Source organism: Acinonyx jubatus, chromosome C1 (assembly GCF_027475565.1).
Source record: "Acinonyx jubatus isolate Ajub_Pintada_27869175 chromosome C1, VMU_Ajub_asm_v1.0, whole genome shotgun sequence".
In the NCBI taxonomy this organism is placed as follows: domain Eukaryota; kingdom Metazoa; phylum Chordata; class Mammalia; order Carnivora; family Felidae; genus Acinonyx; species Acinonyx jubatus.
In genome coordinates this window covers 185,556,206-185,582,689 of record NC_069381.1, presented here as the reverse complement: position 1 = coordinate 185,582,689, position 26,484 = coordinate 185,556,206, and the positions used below count along the sequence as shown (strand labels likewise).

The 26,484-nt window shown below is 38.4% G+C and overlaps 1 protein-coding gene across 6 annotated transcripts in view; it reads left to right on the top strand.

Moving 5' to 3' along the window:
* The window catches only part of ICA1L (islet cell autoantigen 1 like), an 89,657-nt gene extending 63,480 nt beyond the window's left edge, over positions 1-26,177 (top strand). For 5 of the 6 annotated variants that reach the window (XM_053215571.1, XM_053215572.1, XM_053215574.1 and 2 more), the window contains 2 exons: positions 6,134-6,223; positions 25,604-26,177. In XM_053215571.1, coding sequence (XP_053071546.1) covers positions 6,134-6,223; positions 25,604-25,719 — 206 coding nt within the window. In that variant the 3' untranslated portion in view covers positions 25,720-26,177. The remainder of the gene's footprint in view (positions 1-6,133; positions 6,224-25,603) is intronic. The other variant, XM_053215573.1, reaches the window with a different exon arrangement.
* The last annotated feature ends 307 nt before the right edge of the window (positions 26,178-26,484 follow it).

Below are 26,484 nucleotides of genomic sequence, written 5' to 3'. Positions count from 1 at the left end.
CTATGAAGCTTGAAATCAACCACAGGAAAAAATCTGGAAAACCTCCAAAAGCATGGAGGTTAAAGAACACCCTACTAAAGAATGGGTCAACCAGGCAATTAGAGAAGAAATTTAAAAAATACATAGAAACAAACGAAAATGAAAATACAACAATCCAAACACTTTGGGATGCAGCAAAGGCAGTCCTGAGAGGAAAATACATTGCAATCCAGGCCTATCTCAAGAAACAAGAAAAATCCCAAATACAAAATCTGACAGCACACCTAAAGGAAATAGGAGCAGAACAGCAAAGACACCCCAAACATAGCAGAAGAAGAGAAATAATAAAGATCAGAGCAGAAATAAACAATATAGAATCTAAAAACTGTAGAGCAGATCAATGAAACCAAGAGTTGGTTTTTTGAAAAAATAAAATTGATAAACCTCTAGCCAGCCTTCTCAAAAAGAAAAGGGAGAGGACCCAAATAGATAAAATCATGAATGAAAATGGATTACAACCAATCCCTCAGAAATACAAGCAATTACCAGGGAATACTATGAAAAATTATATGCCAACAAACTGGACAACCTGGAAGAAATGGACAAATTCCTAAGCACCCATGCACTTCCAAAACTCAAACAGGAAGAAATAGAAAGCTTGAACAGACCCATAACCAGTGAAGAAATTCAATCAGTTCTCAAAAATCTCCCAACAAATAAGAGTCCAGGACCAGATGGCTTCCCAGGGGAATTCTACCAGACATTTAAAGCAGAGAGAATACCTATCCTTCTCAAGCTATTCCAAAAAATAGAAAGGGAAGGAAAACTTCCAGACTCATTCTATGAAGCCAGCATTACTTTGATTCCTAAACCAGACAGAGACCCAGCAAAAAAAGAGAACTACAGGCCAAAATCCCTGATGACTATGGATGCAAAAATTCTCAATAAGATACTAGGAAATCGAATTCAACAGCATATAAAAAGAATTATACACCATAATCAAGTGGAATTCATTCCTGGGCTGCAGGGCTGGTTCAACATTCGCAAATCAACGTGATACATCACATTAATAAAAGAAAGATAACCATATGATCCTGTCAATCGATGCAGAAAAATCATTTGACAAAATTCAGCATCCTTTCTTAATAAAAACTCTTGAGAAAGTCGGGATAGAAGGAACATACTTAAAACATTATAAAAGCCATTTATGAAAAGCCCACAGCTAATATCATCCTCAATGGGGAAAAACTGAGAGCTTTCTCCCTGAGATCAGGAACATGACAAGGATGTCCACTCTCACCGCTGTTGTTTAACATAGTGTTGGAAGTTCTAGCATCAGCAATCAGACAACAAAAGGAAATCAAAGGCATCAAAATTGACAAAGATGAAGTTAAGTTTTCACTTTTTGCAGATGACATGATATTATGCATGGAAAATCTGATAGACTCCACCAAAAGTCTGCTAGAACTGATATATGAATTCAGCAAAGTTGCAGGATACAAAATCAATGTACAGAAATCAGTTGCATTCTTATACACTAAAAATGAAGCAACAGAAAGACAAATAAAGACACTGATCCCATTCACAATTACACCAAGAAGCATAAAATACCTAGATTTATAAAAAAAAGCATAAAATACCTAACCAAAGATGTAAAAGATCTGTATGCTGAAAACTATAGAAAGCTTATGAAGAAAATTGAAGAAGACATAAAGAAATGGAAAAACATTACATGCTCATGGATTGGAAGAATAATATGGTTAAAATGTCAATACTACCCAAAGCAATCTACACATTCAATGCAATCCCAATCAACATTGCACCAGCATTCTTCTTGAAGCTAGAACAAACAGTCCTAAAATTTGTATGGAACCACAAAAGACCCAAATAGCCAAAGTAATTTTGAAGAAGAAGACCAAAGCAGGAGGCATCACAATCCCAGACTTTAGCTTCTACTACAAAGCTGTAATCATCAAGACAGCATGGTATTGGCACAAAAACAGACATATAGACCAGTGGAATAGAATAGAAACTCCAGAATTAGACCCACAAAAGTATGGGCAACTAATCTTTGACAAAGCAGGAAAGAATATCCAATGGAAAAAGGACAGTCTTTTTAACAAATGGTGCTGGGAGAACTGGACAGCAACATGCAGAAGGATGAAACTAGACCACTTTCTTACACCATTCACAAAAATATACTCAAAATGGATAAAGGACCTGAATGTGAGACAGGAAACCATCTAAACCCTAGAGAAGAAAGCAGGAAAAGACCTCTCTGACCTCAGCCGCAGCACTTTACTTGACACATCCCCAAAGGTAAGGGAATTAAAAGCAAAAATGAACTATTGGGGCCTCATCAAGATAAAAAGCTTCTGCACTGCAGAGGAAACAATCAGCAAAACTAAAAGGCAACCAATAGAATGGGAAAAGATATTTGCAAATGACATATCGGACAAAGGGCTAGTATCCAAAATCTATAAAGAGCTCACCAAACTCCACATCCAAAAAACAAATAATCCAGGGAAGCAATGGGCAGAAAACATGAATAGACACTTCTCTAAAGAAGACACCCAGATGGCCAACAGGCACATGAAAAGATGCTCAATGTCGCTCCTCATCAGGGAAATACAAATCATAACCACACTCAGATACCATCTCATGCCAGTCAGAGTGGCTAAAATGAACAAATCAGGAGACTATAGATGCTGATGAGGATGTGGAGAAACGGGAACCCTCTTGCACTGTTGGTGGGAATGCAAACTGGTGCAGCCGCTCTGGAAAACAGTGTGGAGGTTCCTCAAAAAATTAAAAGATAGATCTACCCTATGAGCCAGCAATAGCACTGCTAGGAATTTACCCAAGCGGTACAGGAGTGCTGATGCATAGGGGCACTTGTACCCCAATGTTTATAGCAGCACTCAACAATAGCCAAATTGTGGAAAAAGCCTAAATGTCCATGAACTGATGAACGGATAAAGAAATTGTGGTTTATATACACAATGGAATACTACGTGGCAATGAGAAAGAATGAAATAGAGCCTTGTGTAGCGACATGGATGGAACTGGAAAGTGTTATGCTAAGTGAAATAAGTCAGAGAAAGACAGATACCATATGTTTTCACTCTTAGGTGGATCCTGAGAAACTTAACAGAAGACCATGGGGGAGGGGAAGGGGAAAAAAAAAAAAGAGGTTAGAGTGGGAGGGAGCCAAAACATAAGAGACTCTTAAAAACTGAAAACAAACTGAGGGTTGATGGGGGGTGGGAGAGAGGGGAGGGTGGATGATGGGTATTGAGGAGGGCACCTGTTGGAATGAGCACTGGGTGTTGTATGGAAACCAATTTAACAGTAAATTTCATATTTAAAAATAAATAAAAAATAAAAAAACTAAGCTAAGATAAAATAAAAATCAGTTAAATCACTCAGTAAGAATTTAACCTAGAAGTAAGAAAGGACAGTATTATTTGGTAAAGAGTCACTCTATCTAGGATAATTCAGATGTTTTGCTATAAAATTTTAGAAAACAATTATTCTTGCATACATATCTAACTGACCTAATAAAGATTTACAAACAGATTCATTCTCCACGTGAATACCTATTGCTCTTTCTCCTTAACTTGCCACATCTCTAGCAGCACTGAATTCTTTTCTTATTTTCTGGCAATACATTATCCACAATATTTCTTTATCACTTAGAACATCTGTTCTGGTCCCTGCCTGCGTTCCCATGCAATGACTGAGGCAGTTGATACTCAGTGTTTAATGAGTGTCTTGTTCAAGATAACTAGGCAGTTTAAACAAGTAAGAGGGAACCAAAATCTGGTCTTCTGCCTCCTAGTACAGGACTCTTTCTACTTGATTCACCTTTTCTTTGTCTACTTCTTTCTCTCCTGTAATGTAAACCAGGAAAGTGAGCTGCCCTGAGTTAGAAGATCTGTGTTCTAGGAACCCTGAGTAAGAACATGGGCTTCAAATGATCTCTTCTGTACAAGGAAGGTAGTAGACAGGATAATTTATATTCCTTTCTAGTGCTGTGTTTTAATTATAAACTAAATAATTTTTCATATTACAGAAAATATTTCACCATATTCATAATACTTTTTACTTTTAAGATTTTATTTTTAAGTAATTTCTACATCCACCATGAGGCTCAAACTCACAACCCCAAGAGCAAGAGTCTCACACTCCACTGACTGAGCCAGCCAGGTGCCCCTCATAATGATACTTTAAAAAAAATTTATTTAAATTTCATTTAGTTAACATATGGTGTAGTATTGGTTTCAGGAGCAGAACCCAGTGATTCGTCATTCACATATAACACCCAGTGCTCATCCCAACAAGTGCCCTTCTTAATGCCCATCACCCATTTAGCCCATCCTCCCACCCCTCCCCTCCAGCAACCCTCAATTTGTTCTCTGTATTTAAGAGTTTCATATAGTTTGCCTCCCTCTCTATTTTTGTCTTATTTTCCCTTCCCTTTCCCTATGTTCATCTGTTTCTTAATTCCATATATGAGTGAAATTGTATATTTGTCTTTCTCTGACTTATTTTACTTAGCATAATACACTCTCATTCCATCCACATTGTTGCAAATGGCAAGATTTCATTCTTTTTGATTGTGAGTAGTATTCCATTGTATGTATGTGTATATATCACATCTTCTTTAGCCATTCATTAGTCCATGGACATTTGGGCCCTTTCCATAACTTAGCTATTATTGATGGTGCTGCTGTAAACATTGGGGTACATGTGCCCCTTGAAATCAGCATTTTTGTATTCTTTGGGTAGATACATAGTAGTGCAATTGCTGGGCCTTAGGGTGTTTCTATTTTTAATTTTTTTAATGTTTATTTTGGAGAGAGGGAGAGAGAGAGACAGAGTGTGAGCAGGCAGGGGCAGAGAGAGACAGAGTTGCAGAATCCAAAGCAGGCTCCAGGTTCTGAGCTGTCAGCATAGAGCCTGATATGGGGCTCGAACCCACGAGCTGTGACATCATGACCTGAGCTGAAGTTGGAGGTGTAACCAACTGAGCCATCCAGGCACCGCTCTATTTTTAATTTTTTGAGAAACTTCCATACTGTTTTGCAGAGCAGCTGTACCAGTTTGCATTCCCAGCACTATTTCTTTTTTTTTTAATTTTTTTTCAACGTTTATTTATTTTTGGGACAGAGAGAGACAGAGCATGAACGGGGGAGGGGCAGAGAGAGAGGGAGACACAGAATCGGAAACAGGCTCCAGGCTCTGAGCCATCAGCCTGATGCGGGGCTCGAACTCACGGACCGCGAGATCGTGACCTGGCTGAAGTCTGACGCTTAACCAACTGCGCCACCCAGGCGCCCCCCCACCACTATTTCAAAAGCATTCCCTTTTCTCTGCATCCTCACCAATATCTGCTGTTTCCTGAATAGGTGTAAAGTAATATCTCATTGTGGTTTTGATTTGTATTTTTCTTATGATGAATGATGTTGAGCATCATTTCATGTGTCTTTTAGCCATCTGAATGTCTTTATTAGAAAAGTGTCTGTTCATATCTTTTGCCCGTTTCTTCACTGGATTATTTGTTTTTTGGGTGTTGAGTTTGTTCATAATGATACTTTTTAATAACTGCATAGCATTTTGTCACATTTATCTTCTATAATCTGCTAAATTCCTTCCTTGGTTTTTTGACTTTTTCATTATATAGATAATGCTGCAAAGAACTTCATCATACATGCACTTTTTTTCCTTCAGTTAAATAACTTCCTTTAAGTAAATTTCTGGAATAGGATTACTGAGTCCAAGGGTATAACCATAGTTAAAGGTTTCAAGATTCTAATTGTCAGGTGTATTTCCTCTCTCCCAACTCCTTAGAAATTCTCTTTCTATGCCTTATATATCTGCAATTATTTAAAAAGAACACTTGTATATTTATATCAAAACCACTTTGAAAACTGTTAGGAAGTCTGATCTAATTCTACCTGGAACTAAACTTGATGATTTGACTACATAATTGCAGATACATTTTAAGTATTTTCTGTCTCTTATATTGTAGAATCACACCCTAGTAGAAGGATTAAAGTACTCATTAGATATTTTTACGTTTTCTTGTCTTTTCTGATGCTACTTCCTATTTGACTAACAGTGGATAATTCCTTACTTCCCTCCCCGCTAGGCTGGGCCTCTGAAGGGGGATTAGAAGTTCCTCTTTCACACACTGATAACCAGCCAGTGCCTTCACGGAGTCCAAAGAAATTAACAAAGTGTAAGTTATTTATTTCTATTCTTTATTATCATATTAACAATCAGTTGCAGTCACATAAATTTAGAAAAGAATTACTTTATAGTCTTTGCCTCATATTGTCCACGAAAATATTTTGTTCATAATGAATTAAAATGAAAGTTATACCTGGCTATCCCTCAGAATGGGAAAAATTGAATAGAAATTGTGAACTTGTCATAGTAAATTCTATACTTTAATTTTTAAAATATTTTGTGCTAAGGTTTGTTGGTAATGGATAATACCATTAAGATAGAAGGTGTTCTTTGATTACAAGATGCCCATTGACAAAGAGTGCATTCAGGCCTTTAGCATAGGGCCTGGTACATAGTAATTGCTAACATTTGTTGAGTACTTACCATATTATTGTCTGCAGAACTGGTCCATGTTGTAGTTACTGTGTACGGTATGCATAGAAAACAGATACTCTGTCAGGATTTTAGATACATGATAATCTTAGTCACTAATGTTGATTTTTAAAAACTTTGATTGGAAAGCATTTCAAATGTACAAGTGTTACATAAGTGAAAATAGCTCAAAGAACACCTGTATACCCTTTATCCAGATTCATCTACTGTTAGTATTTTGCTTTATGTAGGGTGTGTGTGTGTGTGTGTGTGTGTGTGTGTGTGTGTGTGTGTGATTCATGTGTTATTTTATTCTCAACCACTTGAGGGTGAGTTACATACATCATGACCATTTACCCCAAAATACTTAAGTTTGTATTTCCTAAGAACAGGTATATTTTCTTTCATAACCACTGTATGGTTTGTAAACTTCAGGAAATTTAATGTTAACGTATTTTGTACAAAGCAAACCATGTATTTGTATTCCAGTTTTGTGAGTTGACCCAATAATGTCCCCTGTAGCACATTCCCCTCTGGACCGAGAGTCTAGGGTCATGATGTATTCAGTTGCTATGTCTCTTTTAGTCCCTTTTATTCTGAAACATTTCCACAGTTTTTCTTTGACTTTTGACTTTTGAACATGGGAATTTTAATACAATATAGTCCCTCTGCTCCACTGCTTTTTATCTTTAGTAGAATATTTCTTATCTCAGTTTTATCTGAATTTTATTGTGATTAAATTCAGGTTCTTCATTCTTGACTGGAATACTACACAGGTGACCCTCCTGTCTCAGGGTTCCAGATGTAAGGTTTATGCAGTCTGTTTCTCCTTCATTGATAATGTTAATTTTGGCCACCCATTCAAAGTGTTGTGTACTTTTTCTCTTAAATAATTACTGTTTTATGTTATTTTATCCTCTCATGCAGTTATTAAGTAGTCTCTGAGGAGACACTTTGCGACAGCATACAAGTCCAGGTCTTAATCAGAATTTCTACTTAGATGTAGCATCCATTGTTGTTGCTTTTTGTGTGATTAAGTCTTTACAATGATGAGTGGTATAAAAAAAAAAAAAGATTTTCTCACCACAGCACTCCCTCCACATTTTTGTTGTAGTAGAAAATACAAAACAGAATTTACCCTCCATTTATTTATTTATTTGTTTGTTTATTTATAAATTTACATCCAAGCTAGCATATAGTGCAACAATGATTTCAGGAGTAGATTACTTAATGCAGCTTACCCATTTAGCCCGTACCCCCTCTGACAACCCCGCCAGTAACCCTCTGTTCTCCATATTTAAGAGTCCCTTATGTTTTGTCCCTCTCCCTGTTTTTATATTATTTTTGCTTCCCTTCCCTTGCTTCCCTTCATTTGTTATGTGTCTTAAAATCTTCATATGAGTGAAAGCATGTGATATTTGTCTTTCTCTGACTAATTTAGCTTAGCATAATACCCTCTAGTTCCATCCACGTAGTTACAAATGGCAAGATTTCATTCTTTTTGATTGCTTAGTAATACTCCATTGCATGGTATGTATGTGTGTGTGTGTGTGTGTGTGTGTGTGTGTGTGTGTATATACACACACACACACCACATCTTCTTTATCCATTCATCCGTCGATGGACATTTGGTTCTTTCCATACTTTGGCAATTGTTGATAGTGCTGCCATAAACATTAGGGTGCATGTGCCCCTTCAAAACAGAATACCTGTATCGCTTGGATAAATACCTAGAGTGCAATTGCTGGGTCATAGGGTAGTTCTATTTTTAGATTTTTGTGGAACCTCCATACTGTTTTCCAGAGTGGCGGCACCAGTTTGCATTCTCACCAGAAGTGCAAAAGAGAACCTTTCTCTCTGCATCCTCACCAACATCTGTTGTTGCCTGAGTTGTTAATGTTAGCCATTCTGACAGGTGTGAGGTGGCATCTTATTGAGGTTTTAATTTGTGTTTCCCTGTTGATGGTGATGTTGACCATGTTTTCATATGTCAGTTGGCCATCAGCATGTTTTCTTTGGAGAAGTGGCTATTCATGTCTTTTGCCCATTTCTTCACTGGATTATTTGTTTTTTGGGTGTTGAGTTTGATAAGTTCTTTATAGATTTTGGATACTCACCCTCTATCTGATACGTCGTTTGCAAATATCTTCTCCCATTCTGTTGGTTGCCTTTTAGTTTTGCTGATTGTTTCCTTTGCTGTGCAGAAGCTTTTTATTTTGATGAGGTCCCAGTAGCTCATTTTTGCTTTAGTTTCCCTTGCCTCTGGAGACGTGTTGAGTAAGAAGTTGCTGCGGCCAAGATCGAAGAGGTTTTTGCCTGCTTTCTCCTCGAGGATTTTGATGGCTTCCTGTCTTACATTTAGGTCTTTCATCCATTTTGAGTTTATTTTTGTGTATGGTGTAAAAAAGTGGTCCAGGTTCATTCTTCTGCATGTCACTGTCCAGTTTTCCCAGCACCACTTGCTGAAGAGACTGTCTTTATTCCATTGGATATTCTTTCCTGCTTTGTCAGAGATTAGTTGCCCATATGTTTGTGGGTCCATTTCTGCGTTCTCTATTCTGTTCCATTGATCTGAGTGTCTGTTCTTGTGCCAGTACCATACTGTCTTGATGATTACAGCTTTGTAGTATAGCTTGAAGTGTGGGATTGTGATGCCTCCTGCTTTGGTTTTCTTTTTCAAGATTGCTTTGGCTATTCAGGGTCTTTTCTGGTTCCATACAAATTTTAGGATTATTTGTTCTAGCTCTGTGAAGAATGCTGGTGTTATTTTGATAGGGATTGCATTGAATATGTAGATTGCTTTGGGTAGTATCGACATTTTTACAATATTTGTTCTTCCTATCCAGGAGCATGGAATCTTTTTCCATTTTTTTGTGTCTTCTTCAATTTCTTTCATAAGCTTTCTATACTTTTCAGTGTATAGAGTTTTCACCTCTGGTTAGATTTATTCCTAGGTATTTTATGGCTTTTGGTGCAATTGTAAATGGGATTGACTCCTTGATTTCTCTTTCTGTTGCTTCATTGTTGGTGTATAGGAATGCAACCGATTTCTGTGCATTGATTTTATATCCTGCCACTTTGCTGAATTCATGGATCTGTTCTAGCAGGTTTTTGGTGGAATATTTTGGGCTTTTCATAGAGTGTCATGTAATCTGCAAAGAGTGAAAGTTTGAACCTCCTCCTGGCCTATGTGGATGCCTTTTATTTCTTTGTGCTGTCTGATTACAGAGGCTAAGACTGCCAGTAGTATGTTTAATAACAGTGGCAAGAGTGGACATCCCTGTCTTGTTCCTCACCTTAGGGGGAAAGCTCTCAGTTTTTCCCCCTTGAGGATGATATTAGCATTGGGTCGTTCATACATGGCTTTTATGATCTCGAGGTATGCTCCTTCTATCCCTCCTTTCTTGAGGGTTTTTATCAAGAAAGCATTTTGTCAAATGCTTTCTCTGCATCTATTGAGAGGTCATATGGTTCTTGTCCTTTCTTTTATTGATGTGATGAATCATGTTGTTTGGTGGATATTGAACCAGCCCTTCATCCCAGGTATAAATCCTTGGTTGTGGTGAATAATTTTTTTAATGTATTGTTGGATCCGGTTGCGTAATATGTTGTTGAGGATTTTTGCATCCATGTTCATCAGGGAAATTGGTCTGTAGTTCTCCTTTTTAGTGGGGTCTCTGTCTGGTTTGGAATCAAGGTAATGCTGGCTTCATAGAAAGAGTTTGGAAGTGTTCCTTCCATTTCTATTTTGGGAACACCTTCAAGAGAGTAGGTGTTAACTCTCCCATAAATGGTTGGTAGAATTCCCCTGGAAAGCCATCTGGCCCTGGACTCTTGTGTTTTGGCAGATTTTTGATTACTAATTCGATGTCCTTACTGGTTATGGGTCTGTTCAAATTTGCAATTTCTTCCTGTTTCAGTTTTGGTAGGGTATATGTTTCTAGAAATTTGTCCATTTCTTCCAGATTGCCCATTTTATTGGCATATAATTGCTCATAATATTCTCTTATTATTGTTTTTATTTCTGCTGTGTTGGTTGTGATCTCTCCTCTTTCATTCTTCAGTTTATTTACTTGGGTTCTTTCATTTTTCTTTTTGATCAAACTGGCTAGTTGTTTATCAATTTTGTTGATTCTTTCAAAGAACCAGCTTCTGGTTTCATTGATCTGTTATACGGTTTTGTTTTTGTTTTTTTGTGTTTTTTTGTGGGTTTTTTTGGTTTCAATAGCATTAATTTCTGCTCTAATCTTTAATTTCCTGTCTTCTGCTGGTTTTGGATTTTACTTGCTGTTCTTTTTCCAGCTCCTTAAGGCTTGAGGTTAGGTTGTGTATCTGAGATCTTTCTTCCTTCTTTAGGAAGGCCCGGATTGCTATATACTTTCCTCTTATGACCACCTTTGCCTATGACCATCCCAGAGTTTTTGGGTTGTGGTGTTGTAATTTTCATTGGCTTCCATGATCTTTTTAATTTCCTCTTTAACTTCTTGGTTAGCCCATTCATTCTTCAGTAGGATGTTCTTCAGTCTCCAAGTATTTGTTATCTTTCCAAATTTTTTCTTGTGGTTGATTTCAATGTTACAGTGTTGTGGTCTGAAAATATGCAGGATATGATCTTGATCTTTTTGTACTTGCTGAGGGCTGATTTGTGTCCCAGTATATGGTCTATTATGGAGAATATTCTATGTGCACTGGAGAAGAATGTGTATTCTGCTGCTTTAGGATGAAATGCTCTGAATATACCTGTTGAGTCCATCTGGTCCAGTGTATCATTCAAAGCCATTGTTTCCTTGTTGATTTTTTAATTAGATGATCTGTCCTTTGCTGTGAGTGGGGTGTTGAAGTCTCCTACTTTTATGGTATTAGTATTGATGGGTTTCTTTATGTTTGTGATTAATTGATTTATATATTTGGATGCTCCACATTTGGCGCATAAATGTTTACAATTGTTAGGTCTTCTTGGTGATAGACCCCTTGATTATGATATAATGCCCTTCTGCATCTTGATACAGTCTTTAAACTCTAGATTGTCTGATATAAGTATGGCTACTCCGGCTTTCTTTTGTTGACCATTAGCATGATAGATGCTTCTCCATCCCCTTATTTTTAATCTGAAAGTGTCTTTAGGTCTAAAGTGGGTCTCTTGTAAACTGCAAATAGATGGATCTTGTTTTCTTATCAATTCTGTTACCCTGTGTCTTTTGATTGGAGCATTGAGTCCATTGATGTTTACAGTCACTACTGAAAGATATGAATTTATTGCCATTTATGATGCTTGTAGAGTTGGAGTTTCTGGTGGTGTTCTCTGGTCCTTTCTAATCTTTGTTGCTTCTGGTATGTATGTATGTATGTGTATGTATTTATCTTTTCATCTTTTCTCCCCTCAGAGAGTCCCCCTTAAAATTTCTTGCAGGGCTGGTTTAGTGGTCACAAACTCCTTTAATTATTGTTCCGGAAAATTTTTATCTCTTCTATTTTGAATAACAGCCTTGCTGGATAAAGAATTCTTGGCTGCATATTTTTCTGACTCAGCACATTGAATATATCCTGCCACTCCTTTCTGGCCGGCCAAGTTTCTGTGGACAGGTCTGCTGCAAACCTGATCTGTCTTCCCTTGTAGGTTAGGGAATTTTTCCCCTTAGTGCTTTTATGATTCTCTCCTTGCCTGAGTATTTTGTGAATGTGACTATGATATACCTTGTCGATGCTCAGTTTTTGTTGAATCTAATAGGAGTCCTCTGTGCTTCCTGGATTTTGATATCTGTGTCTTTCCCCAGGTTAGGAAAGTTTTCTTCTATGATTTGCTCACATAACCCTTCTACCCCCATTTTTCTCTCTTCCTCTTCTGGGACCCTTATGATTTTGATGTTGTTCCTTTTTAATGAGTCGCTGATTTCCCTAATTTTTAAATTGTGTTCTTTTGCCTTAATCTTCCTCTTTTTTCTGCTTTATTATTCTCTGTAAGTTTGTCCTCTATATCGCTGAGTCTCTGTTCTGCCTCATCCATCCTTGCCACCGCAGCATCCATCCGTGATTGCAGCTCAGTTATAGCTTTTTTTTATTTCATTCTGACTAGTTTTTACTTCTTTTATCTCTGCAGAAAGGAATTCTAGTCTATTTTCGACTCCAGCTTGTATTCTTATTATCGTGATTCTAAATTCTGGTTCAGACATCTTGCTTGTATCTGTGGTGGTTAAATCCCTGGCTGTCATTTCCTCATGCTCTTTATTTTGGGGTGAATTCTTTGGTTTTGTCATTTCAAAAGGAGAAAAGGAATTAATAAAGTAGAAAAATTAAAATTAAAAATATATTAAAATTAAAAAATGAAACACACACATACACAAAATCTAATAAATGATGCTAGATTGGCATGTTTTGGTCTGAGTGTTGAAAGCGGTTTGACTGATTAGAGAAAAAAAAGGGAGGGAAAAAAAGGAAATCGTTTGAGAATTTGAAAAAAGTAATACACTGAAGTAGACTAAGATGATGGGAGTAAAATAGAATTTGAAAAAAAATTACACAAAAGTAAAGAATATAGTAGGAAAAAATTTTTCTTGCTTTTGAAAACTTTTATTTCTTTATTTTTTTAATATATGAAATTTATTGTCAAATTGGTTTCCATACAACACCCAGTGCTCATCCCAAAAGATGCCCTCTTCATTACCCATTACCCACCCTCCCTTCCCTCCCACCCCCCATCAGCCCTAAGTTTGTTCTCAGTTTTTAACAGTCTCTTATGCTTTGGCTGTCTCCCACTCTAACCTCTTTTTTTTTTTTCCTTCCCCTCCCCATGGGTTTCTGTTAAGTTTCTCAGGATCCACATAAGAGTGAAAATATATGGTATCTGTCTTTCTCTGTATGGCTTATTTCACTTAGCATCACACTTTCCAGTTCCATCCACATTGCTACAAAGGGCCCTATTTCATTCTTTCTCATTGCCACGTAGTACTCCATTGTGTATATAAACCACAATTTCTTTATCCGTTCATCAGTTCATGGACATTTAGGCTTTTTCCACAATTTGGCTATTGTTGAGTGCTGCTATAAACATTGGGGTACAAGTGCCCCTATGCATCAGCATTCTTGTATCCCTTGGGTAAATTCCTAGCAGTACTATTGCTGGCTCATAGGGTAGATCTATCTTTTAATTTTTTGAGGAACCTCTACACTGTTTTCCAGAGCGGCTGCACCAGTTTGCATCCCCACCAACAGTGCAAGAGGGTTCCCGTTTCTCCACATCCTCGCCAGCATCTATAGTCTCCCGATTTGTTCATTTTAGCCACTCTGACTGGCGTGAGGTGATACCTGAGTGTGGTTTTGGTTTGTATTTCCCTGATGAGGAGCGACATTGAGCATCTTTTCATGTGCCTGTTGGCCATCTGGGTGTCTTCTTTAGAGAAGTGTCTATTCATGTTTTCTGCCCATTGCTTCCCTGGATTATTTGTTTTTTGGATGTGGAGTTTGGTGAGCTCTTTATAGATTTTGGATACTAGCCCTTTGTCCGATATGTCATTTGCAAATATCTTTTCCCATTCCGTTGGTTGCCTTTTAGTATTGTTGATTGTTTCCTTTGCAGTGCAGAAGCTTTTTATCTTGATGAGGCCCCAATAGTTCATTTTGCTTTTAACTCCCTTGCCTTTGGGGATGTGTCAAGTAAGAAAGTGCTGCGGCTGAGGTCAGAGAGGTCTTTTCCTGCTTTCTTCTCTAGGGTTTAGATGGTTTCCTATCTCACATTCAGGTCCTTTATCCATTTTGAGTATATTTTTGTGAATGGTGTAAGAAAGTGGTCTAGTTTCATTCTTCTGCATGTTGCTGTCCAGTTCTCCCAGCACCATTTGTTAAAGAGACTGTCTTTTTTCCATTGGCTCTTCTTTCCTGCCTTGTCAAAGATTAGTTGGCCATACATTTGTGGGTCCAGTTCTGAAGTATTTATTCTATTCCACTGGTCTATGTGTCTGTTTTTGTGCCAATACCATGCTGTCTTGATGATTACAGCTTTGTAGTAGAGGCTAAAGTCTGGGATTGTGATGCCTCCTGCTTTGGTCTTCTTCTTCAAAATTACTTTGGCTATTCTGGGCCTTTTGTAGTTCCATATGAATTTTAGGATTGCTTGTTCAAGCTTCAAGAAGAATGCTGGTGCAATGTTGATTGGGATTGCATTGAATGTGTGGATTGCTTTGGGTAGTATTGACATTTTGACAACATTTATTCTTCCAATCCATGAGCATGGAATGTTTTTCCATTTCTTTATATTTTCTTCAACTTCCTTCATAAGCTTTCTATAATTTTCAGCATACAGATCTTGTGCATCTTTGGTTAGATTTATTCCTAGGTATTTTATGCTTCTTGGTGCAATTGTGAATGGGATCAGTGTCTTTATTTGTCTTTCTGTTGCTTCATTTTTATGTATAAGAATGCAACTGATTTCTGAATGCAAGATTTTGTATCTTGCAACTTTGCTGAATTCATATATCAGTTCTAGCAGACTTTTGGTGGAGTCTATCGGATTTTCCATGCATAATATCATGTCATCTGCAAAAAGTGAAAGCTTGACGTCATCATTGCCAATTTTGATGCCTTTGATTTCCTTTTGTTGTCTGATTGCTGATGCTAGAACTTCCAACACTATGTTAAACAACAGTGGTGAGAGTGGACATCCCTGTCATGTTCCTGATCTCAGGGAAAACGCTCTCAGTTTTTCCCCATTGAGGATGATATTAGCTGTGGGCTTTTCATAAATGGCTTTTATGATGTTTAAGTATGTTCCTTCTATCCCGACTTTCTCGAGGGTTTTTATTAAGAAAGGATGCTGAATTTTGTCAAATGCTTTTTCTGCATCGATTGACAGGATCATATGGTTGTTATCTTTTCTTTTATTAATGTGATGTATCACGTTGATTGATTTGTGAATGTTGAGCCAGTCCTGCAGCCCAGGAATGAATCCCACTTGATCATGGTGAATAATTCTTTTTATATGCTGTTGAATTCGATTTGCTAGTATCTTGTTGAGAATTTTTGCATCCATATTCATCAGGGATATTGGCCTGTAGTTTTCTTTTCTGCTGGGTCTCTGTCTGGTTTAGGAATCAAAGTAATACTAGCTTCATAGAATGGGTCTGGAAGTTTTCCTTCCCTTTCTATTTTTTGGAATAGCTTGAGAAGGATAGGTATTCTCTCTGCTTTAAACGTCTGGTAGAATTCCCCTGGGAAGCCATCTGGTCCTGGCTTTGTTGGGAGATTTTTGAGAACTGATTGAATTTCTTCACTGGTTATGGGTCTGTTCAAGCTTTCTATTTCTTCCTGTTTGAGTTTTGGAAGTGCATGGGTGCTTAGGAATTTGTCCATTTCTTCCAGGTTGTCCAGTTTGTTGGCATATAATTTTTCATAGTATTCCCTGGTAATTGCTTGTATTTCTGAGGGATTGGTTGTAATAATTCCATTTTCATTCATGATTTTATCTATTTGGGTCCTCTCCCTTTTCTTTTTGAGAAGCCTGGCTAGAGGTTTGTCAATTTTGTTTATTTTTTCAAAAAACCAACTCTTGGTTTCATTGATCTGCTCTACAGTTTTTAGATTCTATATTGTTTATTTATGCTCTAATCTTTATTATTTCTCTTGCTGGGTTTGGGGTGTCTTTGCTGTTCTGCTTCTATTTCCTTTAGGTGTGCTGTTAGATTTTGTATTTGGGATTTTTCTTGTTTCTTGAGATAGGCCTGGATTGCAATGTATTTTCCTCTCAGAACTGCCTTTGCTGCATCCCAAAGTGTTTGGATTGTTGTATTTTCATTTTTGTTTGTTTCCATATATTTTTAAATTTTTTTCTCTAATTGCCTGGTTGATACATTCATTCTTTTTTTTTTTCCCCATTCATTCTTTAGTACGGTGTTCTTTAACCTCCATGCTTTTGGAGGTTTTCCAGATTTTTTCCTGTGGTTGATTTCAAGCTTCATAGCATTGTGGTCTGAAAATATGCATGGTATGATCTCAATTCTTGTATACTTATGAAGGGCTGTTTTGTGACCCAGTATGTGATCTGTCTTGGAGAATGTTCCATGTGCACTCGAGAAGAAAGTATAATCTGTTGCTTTGGGATGCAGAGTTCTAAATATATCTGTCAAGTCCATCTGATCCAATGTATCATTGAGGGCCCTTGTTTCTTTATTGATCCTGTGTCTAGAAGATCTATCCATTGTTGTAAGTGGGGTATTAAAGTCCCTGCAATTACCACATTCTTGTCAATAAGGTTGCTTATGTTTGTGAGTAATTGTTTTATATATTTGGGGGCTCCCATATTTGGCGCATAGACATTTATAATTGTTAGTTCTTGATGGATAGACCGTGTAATTATTATATAATGCCCTTCTTCGTCTCTTGTTACAGCCTCTAATTTAAAGTCTAGTTTGTCTGATATAAGTATGGCTACTCCAGCTTTCTTTTGACTTCCAGGAGCATGGTAAATAGTTCTCCATCCCCTCACTTTCAATCTGAAAGTTCCTCAGGTCTAAAATGAGTCTCATGTAGACAGCAAACAGATGGTTCTTGGTTTTTTTTATCCATTCTGATACCCTGTGTCTTTTGGTTGGCGCATTTAGTCCATTTACATTCAGTATTATTATAGAAAGATACGGGTTTAGAGTCATTGTGATGTCTGTAGGTTTCATGCTTGTAGCAATGTTTCTGGTACTTTGTCTCACAGGATCCCCCTTAGGATCTCTTGTAGGGCTGGTTTAGTGGTGATAAATTCCTTAGTTTTTGTTTGTTTGGGAAGACCTTTATCTCTCCTTCTATTCTAAATGACAGATTTGCTGGATAGAGGATTCTCGGCTGCATATTTTTTCTGTTCATCACATTGAAGATTTCCTGCCATTCCTTTCTTGGCTGTCAAGTTTCAGTAGAGAGATCCGTCACGAGTCTTATCGGTCTCCCTTTATATGTTAGAGCACGTTTATCCCTAGCTGCTTTCAGAATTTTCTCTTTATCCTTGTGTTTTGCCAGTTTCACCATGGTATGTCATTTAGAAGATCGATTCAAGGTACATCTGAAGGGAGTTCTCTGTGCCTCTTGGATCTCATTGCCGTTTTCCTTCCCCAGATCAGGGAAGTTCTCAGCTATTATGTCTTCAAGTACACCTTCAGCACCTTTCCCTCTCTCTTACTCCTCTGGAATACCAATTATGCGTAGATTATTTCTCTTTAGGCCTCACTTAGTTCTCTAAATTTCCCCCCATACTCCTGGATTTTTTTATCTTTCTTTTTCTCAGCTTCTTCTTTTTCCATAATTTTATCTTCTAGTTCCCCTATTCTCTCCTCTGCCTCTTCAATCCGAGCCATGGTCGTCTCCATTTTATTTTGCCACTCATTTATATCATCTTTTAGCTCCTCCTGGCTGTTCCTTAGTCCTTTGATCTCTGTAGCAATAGATTCTCTGCTGTCCTCTATACTGTTTTCAAGCCCAGCGATTAATTTTATGACTATTCTTCTAAATTCACTTTCTGTTATATTGTTTAAATCCTTTATGATCAGTTCATTAGCTGTTGTTATTTCCTAGAAGTTTTCTTGAGGGGAATTCTTCCATTTCGTCTTTTTGGATAGTCCCTGGAGTGGTGCAGAACTGCAGGGCACTTCTCCTATGCTGTCTTGAATAACTTGCGTTGGTGGGCGGGGCCGCAGTCAGACCTGATGTCTGCCTCCAGCCCACCGCAGGGGCCACAGCCAGACTGGTGTGTGCCTTCTCTTCCCCTCTCCTAGGGGCGAGATTCACTGTGGGGTGGGGTTGCGTGGCCTGTCTGGGCTACTTGCGTACTGCCAGGCTTGTGGTGCTGGGGATCTGGCGTATTAGCTGGGGTGGATTGGCAAGGTGCACAGGGGCAGGAGGCGCAGGCTCAGCTCGCTTTTCCTTCGGAGATCCGCTTAGGGAGGGGCCCTGCAGCACCGAGAGGGAGTCAGACCTGCTACCGGAGGGATGGATCCGCAGAAGCACAGCGTTGGGTGTTTGCACAGTGCAAGCAAGTTCCCTGACAGGAACTGGTTCCCTTTGTGGTTTCGGCTGGGGGATGGGCGAGGGAGATGGCGCTGGTGAGCGTCTTTGTTCCCTGCCAAGCTTCGCTCTGTTGTCCAGGGCTCAACAACTCTCCCTCCCGTTGTCCTCCATCCCTCCCGCTCTCCGAGTAGATCTGTTAAGTTATAACCTTCCAGATGTTAAGTCCCGCTTGCTGTCAGAACACACTCCGTCCGGCCCCTCTGCTTTTGCAAGCCAGACCCGAGGTCTCTGCTTTGCCGGTGGGCCACCTTCCGCCCACCTCCCTCCCGCCAGTCCGTGTAGCGCACACTGCCTCTCCGCCCTTCCTACCCTCTTCTGTGGACCTCTGGTCTACACTTGGCTCCAGAGAATCCGTTCTGTTAGTCTTCTGGCGATTTTCTGGGTTATTTAAGCAGGTGTGGGTGGAATCTAAGTGATCTGCAGGATGCAGTGAGCCCAGCATCCTCCTACGCCACCATCTTCCCAGAAGCCCCCTCAGAAAAAAATATTTTTAATAAAAAGTAAAAATAAAAATGAATTTTTTTCTCTTTCTATATTCAAGAAAAAAACTAAAAAAACAAAAAAGAGAAAAAAAATCGTTTGAAAATTTGAAAAAGTGAATACTTTTAGTCTACTCTAGTAGACTAAAAGAAAGTGATGGAAATAGAATTTGAAAAAAATTTAAATAAAGAGAAAAATGTAGTAAAAAAATTAATGAAAAATATTTTTAATAGAAATTCAAAGTAAAAATGAAGTTTTTCACTTTCTGCATTCAAGAAAAAGAAAAAAAAGAAAAAAAAAAACAAGGAAATCGTTTGAAAATTTGAAAAGGTGAATACACTGAAGTAGACTAAAATAGAATGATGGAAGTAAGATAGAATTTGAAAAAAATTTACACAAAAGTAAAAAATATAGTAAAAAAAATTTTTTAATAAGTGAAAATAAAAATGATTTTCTTCTTTCTGTATTCAAGAAAAAGAATAGTGTAAAAGAGAAAAAAAAAGAAAAGGAAAGAAAATTGAATAGATGGACCTCCTAACATATTGAAATAGGACTGAAATTAACTTCGTTTTCCCCTAGAAGTCAGACTATGTAGCACTTCATAGTCATAAACTAAGTAGGCTGTGAGATTTGTGTTCTTGAAGGGCGAGGTTGGTCCAGTTGGGCAGGGCTCAGTGTAACAGCTCCGTTCCCCACTAGATGGCACTCTAGTCCACTGGGGCTGACTGCTGCAGTGCTTGTAGGCCATATGTGCATGCACGGGAGCGGTGAAAATGGCATCACCCAGCTACCTAGTCTCTAGTATGGGAACTCCATTCTTTCCGATCAGCAATCGTGCACTGTCCTCTGTCTTCAGCTTTCGACCACTCGCTGCTGCTTCACTGTCCATGACCAAGCAGTACCCCTCTCCCGCGTCTTGTCTCAGATGCAGCTGTTTTTCCTGGTCCCTTACTTCTGAAGGACTGTGGCTTTGACCCGTTCTGTCCCTCTGCGGGAGGGTCTCACTGAACAATGGCTGAATGCCAGCTCCACCCAGGAACACCTGCTGGACCCTGATCTTACCAGTGCCCCGAGACTGTGGCCAGCCCGCCCCAGAAAAAGTTCGTGAGATAGTGTAGCAGCAGCTTTTCAGGGATTATGGAAAATCACAACACACATCTGACACCAGGCTTCACACTTAACAACCTTGTTCCAGCACCAGCGAATGTGGCTGTTTTCTGGGGTCTGTTGGGACCAGGTGGCTTCAACAGTCTCTACCAATTGTCCTTCCAGCAGTGGATCTGCTTTTCTCCATGTGGCCCAAGAACCTCCTGGACCCCACTCTGTTCCTAGGGATTCCCCCTTCCCACCAGAGCACCGCCAGGTATCAAGCTGCAGAATTTCAGCCTTTGCACTCCCCTTGTTTACCGTCTTCATGGGATTTAAACCCTCTCCTTTCTCTTTTCTCCCTTTTTAGTTTAGTCCCTGTGGCTGTTTCAATTTTCCACTTCGTCTCTAGCTGCTTTTGGGGAGGGGTGCTTTTCCCATATTCTCCCCCACCCCAGTCTCCGTCCTCTCTACACCTGCAAAGGCCGCTCCCTGCCCACCACCAGCTTCTCTCTTCCCAAGTTCACCTCTACACACCACATACCTGCTGAATTCTGTGGTTCAGGTTGTGCAGATTATTGTGTTAATCCTCCAATCAGTTTTCTAGGTGTGTAGGATGGTTTAGTATTGGTCTGGCGCATTTCACGGACACGAGACACACAAAAAACTTCCATGCTTTTCCTGTATACCACATCTTCTTTATCCATTTATCTATTGATGAACACACGGAGTGCTTCCATAATTTGGCTATTATAAATAATGCTACAGTAAACATAGAGATACATACATCTTTTGGGCTTAGTTTTTTCATTATTTGGGTAAATACCCATTAGTGGGATCATCTGATTAATTTTTTGAGGAACCTCCACAGTGGCTGCACCAATATGCATTCCTACCAATAGTGTGCCAGAGTTCCTTTTTCTCTACATCTTCACCAACCCTTGTTGTTTCATGTGTTTTTGATTTTAGCCATCCTGACAGTTATGAGGTGATATCTCATTGTGGTTTTGATTTGCATTTCCATGATGATGACTAATGTTGAGCATCTCTTCATGTGTCTGTTGACCATCTGGATGTCTTTGGAACAATATCTGTTCATGCCTTCTGCCTATTTAAAAAAATATATTTATTTTTGAGAGAGAGAAGGGGGGGACCAGTGGGGGAGGGAGGTGTAGAGAGAAAGGGGGATAGAGGATCCGAAGTGGGCTCTGCACAGACAACAGAGAGCCTAATGTGGGGCCTGACTGCACGAACCGTGAGATCATGACCTGAGCTGAAGACAGCCGCTTAACCAACCCAGCCACTCAGGCGCCCCTCTTCTGCCCATTTTTAATTGGATTATTTATTCTTTGGGTGTTGATTTGTATAAGTTCTTTTCGTATTTTGGATACTAGCCCTTCATTTATCTTTTCCTATTCAGTAGGTTGTCTTTCTCTTTTGTTGATTGTTTCCTTTGTTGTTCAGAAGCTTTTTAACTTTGATATTGTCTTAATTGTTTATATTTGCTTTTGTTTCCCTTTCCTCAGGAGACATAGCTAGAATGACCAATGTCAGAGAAATGACTGCCCATGCTCTCTTCTAGGATTTTTATTGCTTTAAGTCTCACATTTAGGTCTTTAATCCACTTGAGTTTATTTTTGTGTATGGTAAGAAGGTGGTACGGGTTTCCCAGCCCATTTGTTGAAGAGACTTTTTTCCCATTGCATATTCTTGCCCCTTTATCATAGACTAATGAACCATATAACTGTGGATTTATTTCTGGGTTCTCTGTTATGTTCCATTGATCTATGTGTTTATTTGTGTGCCAGTACCATATTGTTTTTTCTTTTTTTTGTACCATATTGTTTTGATTACTACAGTTTTGTAATATATCTTGAAATCTGAGATTGTGATGTCTCCAGTTTTCTTCTTATTTTTCAAAATTGCTTTGGCTATTCAGGATCTTTGGTGGTTCCGTGCAAATTTAGGATTATTTGTTCTCAGTTCAGTTAAAACTGCTGTTGGTATTTTGATAGGGATTGCATTAAATCTGTAGGTTTCTTTGTGTAGTATGGACATTTAACAGTGTTTGTTCTCCCAGTCCATGAGCATCTGTCCATTTATTTGTGTCATCTTCAATTTCTTTCATCAGTGTGTTATAATTTCCAGAGTACAGTTTTTGACATCCTTGGTTAAGTTTATTCCTGAGAATTTTATTATTTTTGGTGTAATTGTAAATGGGATTATTTTCTTAATTTCACTTTTTGCTGCTTCATTATTAGTGTATAGGAATGAAATGGATTTCTATACATTGATTTTGTGTCCTGCAACTTTAATACATTTGTCAGTTCTAGTACTTTTTTGGTGGAGTCTTTTGGTTTTTTTCTATATATAATCATGTCATCTACAAATAGTGGAAGTTTGACTTCTTCCTTACCAGTTTGGATGCCTTTTATTTCTTTATGTTGACCAATTGCTGTGGCTAGGACTTCCAGTACTATGTTGAATAAAAGTGGTAAGAGTAGGCATCCTTATCTTGTTCTTGACCTTAAAGGAAAAGCTCTCAGTTTTCACAATTGAATATGAGGTTAGCTATGGGTTTTTTTATATAAGGGCTTTATTATGTTGAGTTATATTCCCTCTAGACCTGCTTTGTTGAGGGTTTTTTTTTTTAATTTTTTTTCAACGTTTTTTATTTATTTTTGGGACAGAGAGAGACAGAGCATGAACGGGGGAGGGGCAGAGAGAGAGGGAGACACAGAATCGGAAACAGGCTCCAGGCTCCGAGCCATCAGCCCAGAGCCTGACGCGGGACTCGAACTCACGGACCGCGAGATCGTGACCTGGCTGAAGTCGGACGCTTAACCGACTGCGCCACCCAGGCGCCCCTGTTGAGGGTTTTTATCCTGAATGGATATTGTACTTACTTTGTCACATGCTTTTTCTGCATCTGTTGAAATGACCATCTGGTGTTTATCCTTTTTCTTATTGATGTGATGTATCTCATTGATTGATTTACAAATAATGAACCACCTTGCATTCCAGTAATAAATCCCACTTGATCATGGTGAATGACTTTTTTTTTAATGTATGGTTGGATTCAGTTTGCTAGTGTTTTGTTGAGGATTTTTGCATCTATATTGAGAGATATTGGCCTGTAGTTCTCTTTTTTTGTGTTTTCTTTATCATGTATATCACATATACATGAATTTACAAATGCACGTAATGAATTTAGAAGTTTTCCTTCCTCTTGTACTTTTTGGAATAGTTTGGGAAGGATAGGTATTAACGCTTTTTTAAATGTTTGGTAGAATTTGCCAGTGAAGGTATCCGGTCTGGGGATTTTTTTTTTTTTTTTTATTACTGATTCAATTTCATTGCTGTTAATTGGTCTGTTCAAATTTTCTGTTTCCTCTGATTCAGTTTTGGGAGATATGTTTCTGTGAATTTATCCATTTCTTCTAGGTTGTCCAATTTTTTGGCATATAACTTTTCATAATATTCTCTTATCCGTTCTGTGGTGTTATTTCTCCTCTTTCAGTTCTGATTCTGAGTCCTTTTTTTTTTTTTAATGAGTCTGGCTAAAGGTTTATCAATTTTATGATCTTTTCAAAGAACCAGCTCCCAGTTTGATTGATCTGTTTTATTGGGATTTTTTAGTTTCTCTTTTATTTCCACTCTAATCTTTATTTCCTTCTATTGGTTTTGGGTTTTGTTTCTTCTTCATTTTCTAGCTCCTTTACATGTAAGATTAGGTTGTTTGAAAATTTTCTTGCTTCTTAAGGTAGGTCTGTATTGCTCTTTTCCAGGATACTTATTAATAATGGGCCCCTTGTTCACTCTCAGGTATCCTAGTTTAATGATAAATTATTACTACTTTACAGATGAGTAAATAAGAGCCCTTGAGGTTAAATGACTTGCCATAATTACTTATTAGTAGGTAGTGTGCTGAGGACTCAAGGCCAGAACTGACACTAACTTGGGAGTTTTCTAGAAATAGAAGTGGACATAAACAGAAGCCTTTCACTCTGTCCTTATCTTTGAGGAATAGGATCCTCCACAGTCCAAACTACAGTCCACTGGTTTGTGGAAAATGGGAACCATGTTTGTAAAAGAGGGTTGCCCTAGACTCTTCTGCATATGATTGCTTTCTATTCTTTTCTCACTGAGTCACTCATTTCATATCTAGGTTTTCATTTTGTCCCCTGGGTCTTAACTCTGCTACTGGATCCCTTGACCTTCAAGAGCGTAGCCTTCTGAGATGACTCACTTGTGTGCCATTGTGCATTCTTTTTCTAGTCTCAGCCTTGAGTCTAAATGTATATCCTTGAAATATTTGCCCCAGTACAACCTGTAGACTATTGATATATATGGTTTTCTAGTCTCCACAGAGAGGTAAGAGGGAATTGGTTAACAGAAAGTTGTACCTGAACACAATCCACTCTATAAGATGTTCGTCAAGAATTTGTAAAGTGCACATGGAAAAGACAAAGGAAACTTCTGTAAACCAAAGTAGGAACTGTTGGGTATGTTAATGTAATAGGATCGGAAGGATTTTCTTCCCCTTCTGTTTAATATTTCAGTATTTTATCATGTAGATTTTTAAACACATTTACAAATGTAATGTTCCTACTTTGTAGGAACAAACGTTACTTTTACTTTTGAACCTTACCTGAGAGACTTCTATAAACTATCTCAGTGTTTCTTTTTTTTTTTTATTTTTGAGAGAGACAGAATGTGAGTGAGGGAGGGGCAGAGAGAGAGGGAGACACAGAATCCCAAGCAGGCTCCAGGTTCTGAGCTGTCAGCACAGAGCCTGACATGGGGCTCAAACTCATGAACTGTGAGATCATGACCTGAGCTGAAGTTGGACACCTAACCAACTAAGTCACCCAGGTGCCCATCCCAGTGTTTCTAAGAAGCCTTTACTACCATCTGCCTTTTTTGCTTTTTTTTAATTGAAAAAAAAATCTTTTTAATTTTATTTTTTGAGAGAGAGGGAGGGAGGGAGGGAGAGAGAGAGAGAACGAGCAGAGGAGGGACAGAGAGAGGGAGACACAGACTCCAAAGCAAGCTCCAGGCTCTGAGTTGTCAGTACAGAACCCAAACATGGGGCTCGAACCCATGAACCATGGGATCATGACCTGAGCTGAGTCAGACGCTCAACCGACTGAGCCACCCAGGCGCCTCATTTGCCTTTTCACTTTTAATCATTTCTCAGAGCAACATGAAAATACTTACATATAAGGTCCCCAGCAAAGCACAAGGTACCTGCATTCACGTCTCAGAATTACCAAGGAGATGTAATTGAGAGTTCATTCTTGTCAGTCGTCTTAAATTTTTGTATTCAGAAGAAGCATCTACTTTAAAATCATGTAAATGGTAATGTGATTTAAAAAATATGAGACTCTTCATTGTGTTTTTTCTTCTTTAATAGCTCCCAGCAGTGGTAACCAAGACATGTCAGCCTGGTTCAATCTATTTGCAGACTTGGATCCACTTTCAAACCCAGATGCTATTGGACACTCAGATGATGAACTTCTTAATGCTTGATTGAAATTATGTCGTCACTTCAGTGGCCTTGAGACATCAGTTTTACAACATACTGCCTTTGTGGAAAGGAGTTTATATTGTAACACATACACAAAAGCATCGTGTTTGTGGATATAACACTTTTTAGCCAACTTTAAACAGTTGGTAAGGACTACATCTGAATAGATTAAGTATCTCTTTAATATCTTGGATCTTCAGCTATCTTGATAATATGTTGAAAATATTACAAACTATTGAGTGTGAAATGGATATCAAAATTTGTTTCAAGATAACAGGAAGGAATAATTCTGTAAATAAGGAGTTGGGCTTTTTTCTTTGGAAAGCCTTTTATGTTCAAGTTGCCTTGCTGACTGTGAGACTTCTATATGTGGATAAAGACAGCATGTAAATTGGGTTGTGATTTGGGGTTGGTTTTTAAATAAAACCGTAGCAGGGGGAGTTTTCTGTTGTGGAAAATAGCACTAGAACCAGACTAGTTTTGTTTTTAGCTAGAAAAGTAGATTAAGATTTGAGAACTCAATTTGCTTTCATGAAATCACAGAGAACTTGGTGCTTTTCTCCACCTGGGGGCTAAAATGTAGTATTAGTTTTTTTCCTTCATACAGAATCTTGGACACCCCTCAATTCCATGATTGAATTTTCATAGGGAAGTAGCAGGATGATTTGTTTGCTAAATCCATCCTCTGTAGAAACATAACCCATCTCCTAAGCCACAAGAATGTCTAGTAACATTCAAGACATTGTACAGGTGTCTCCGGATCTAGT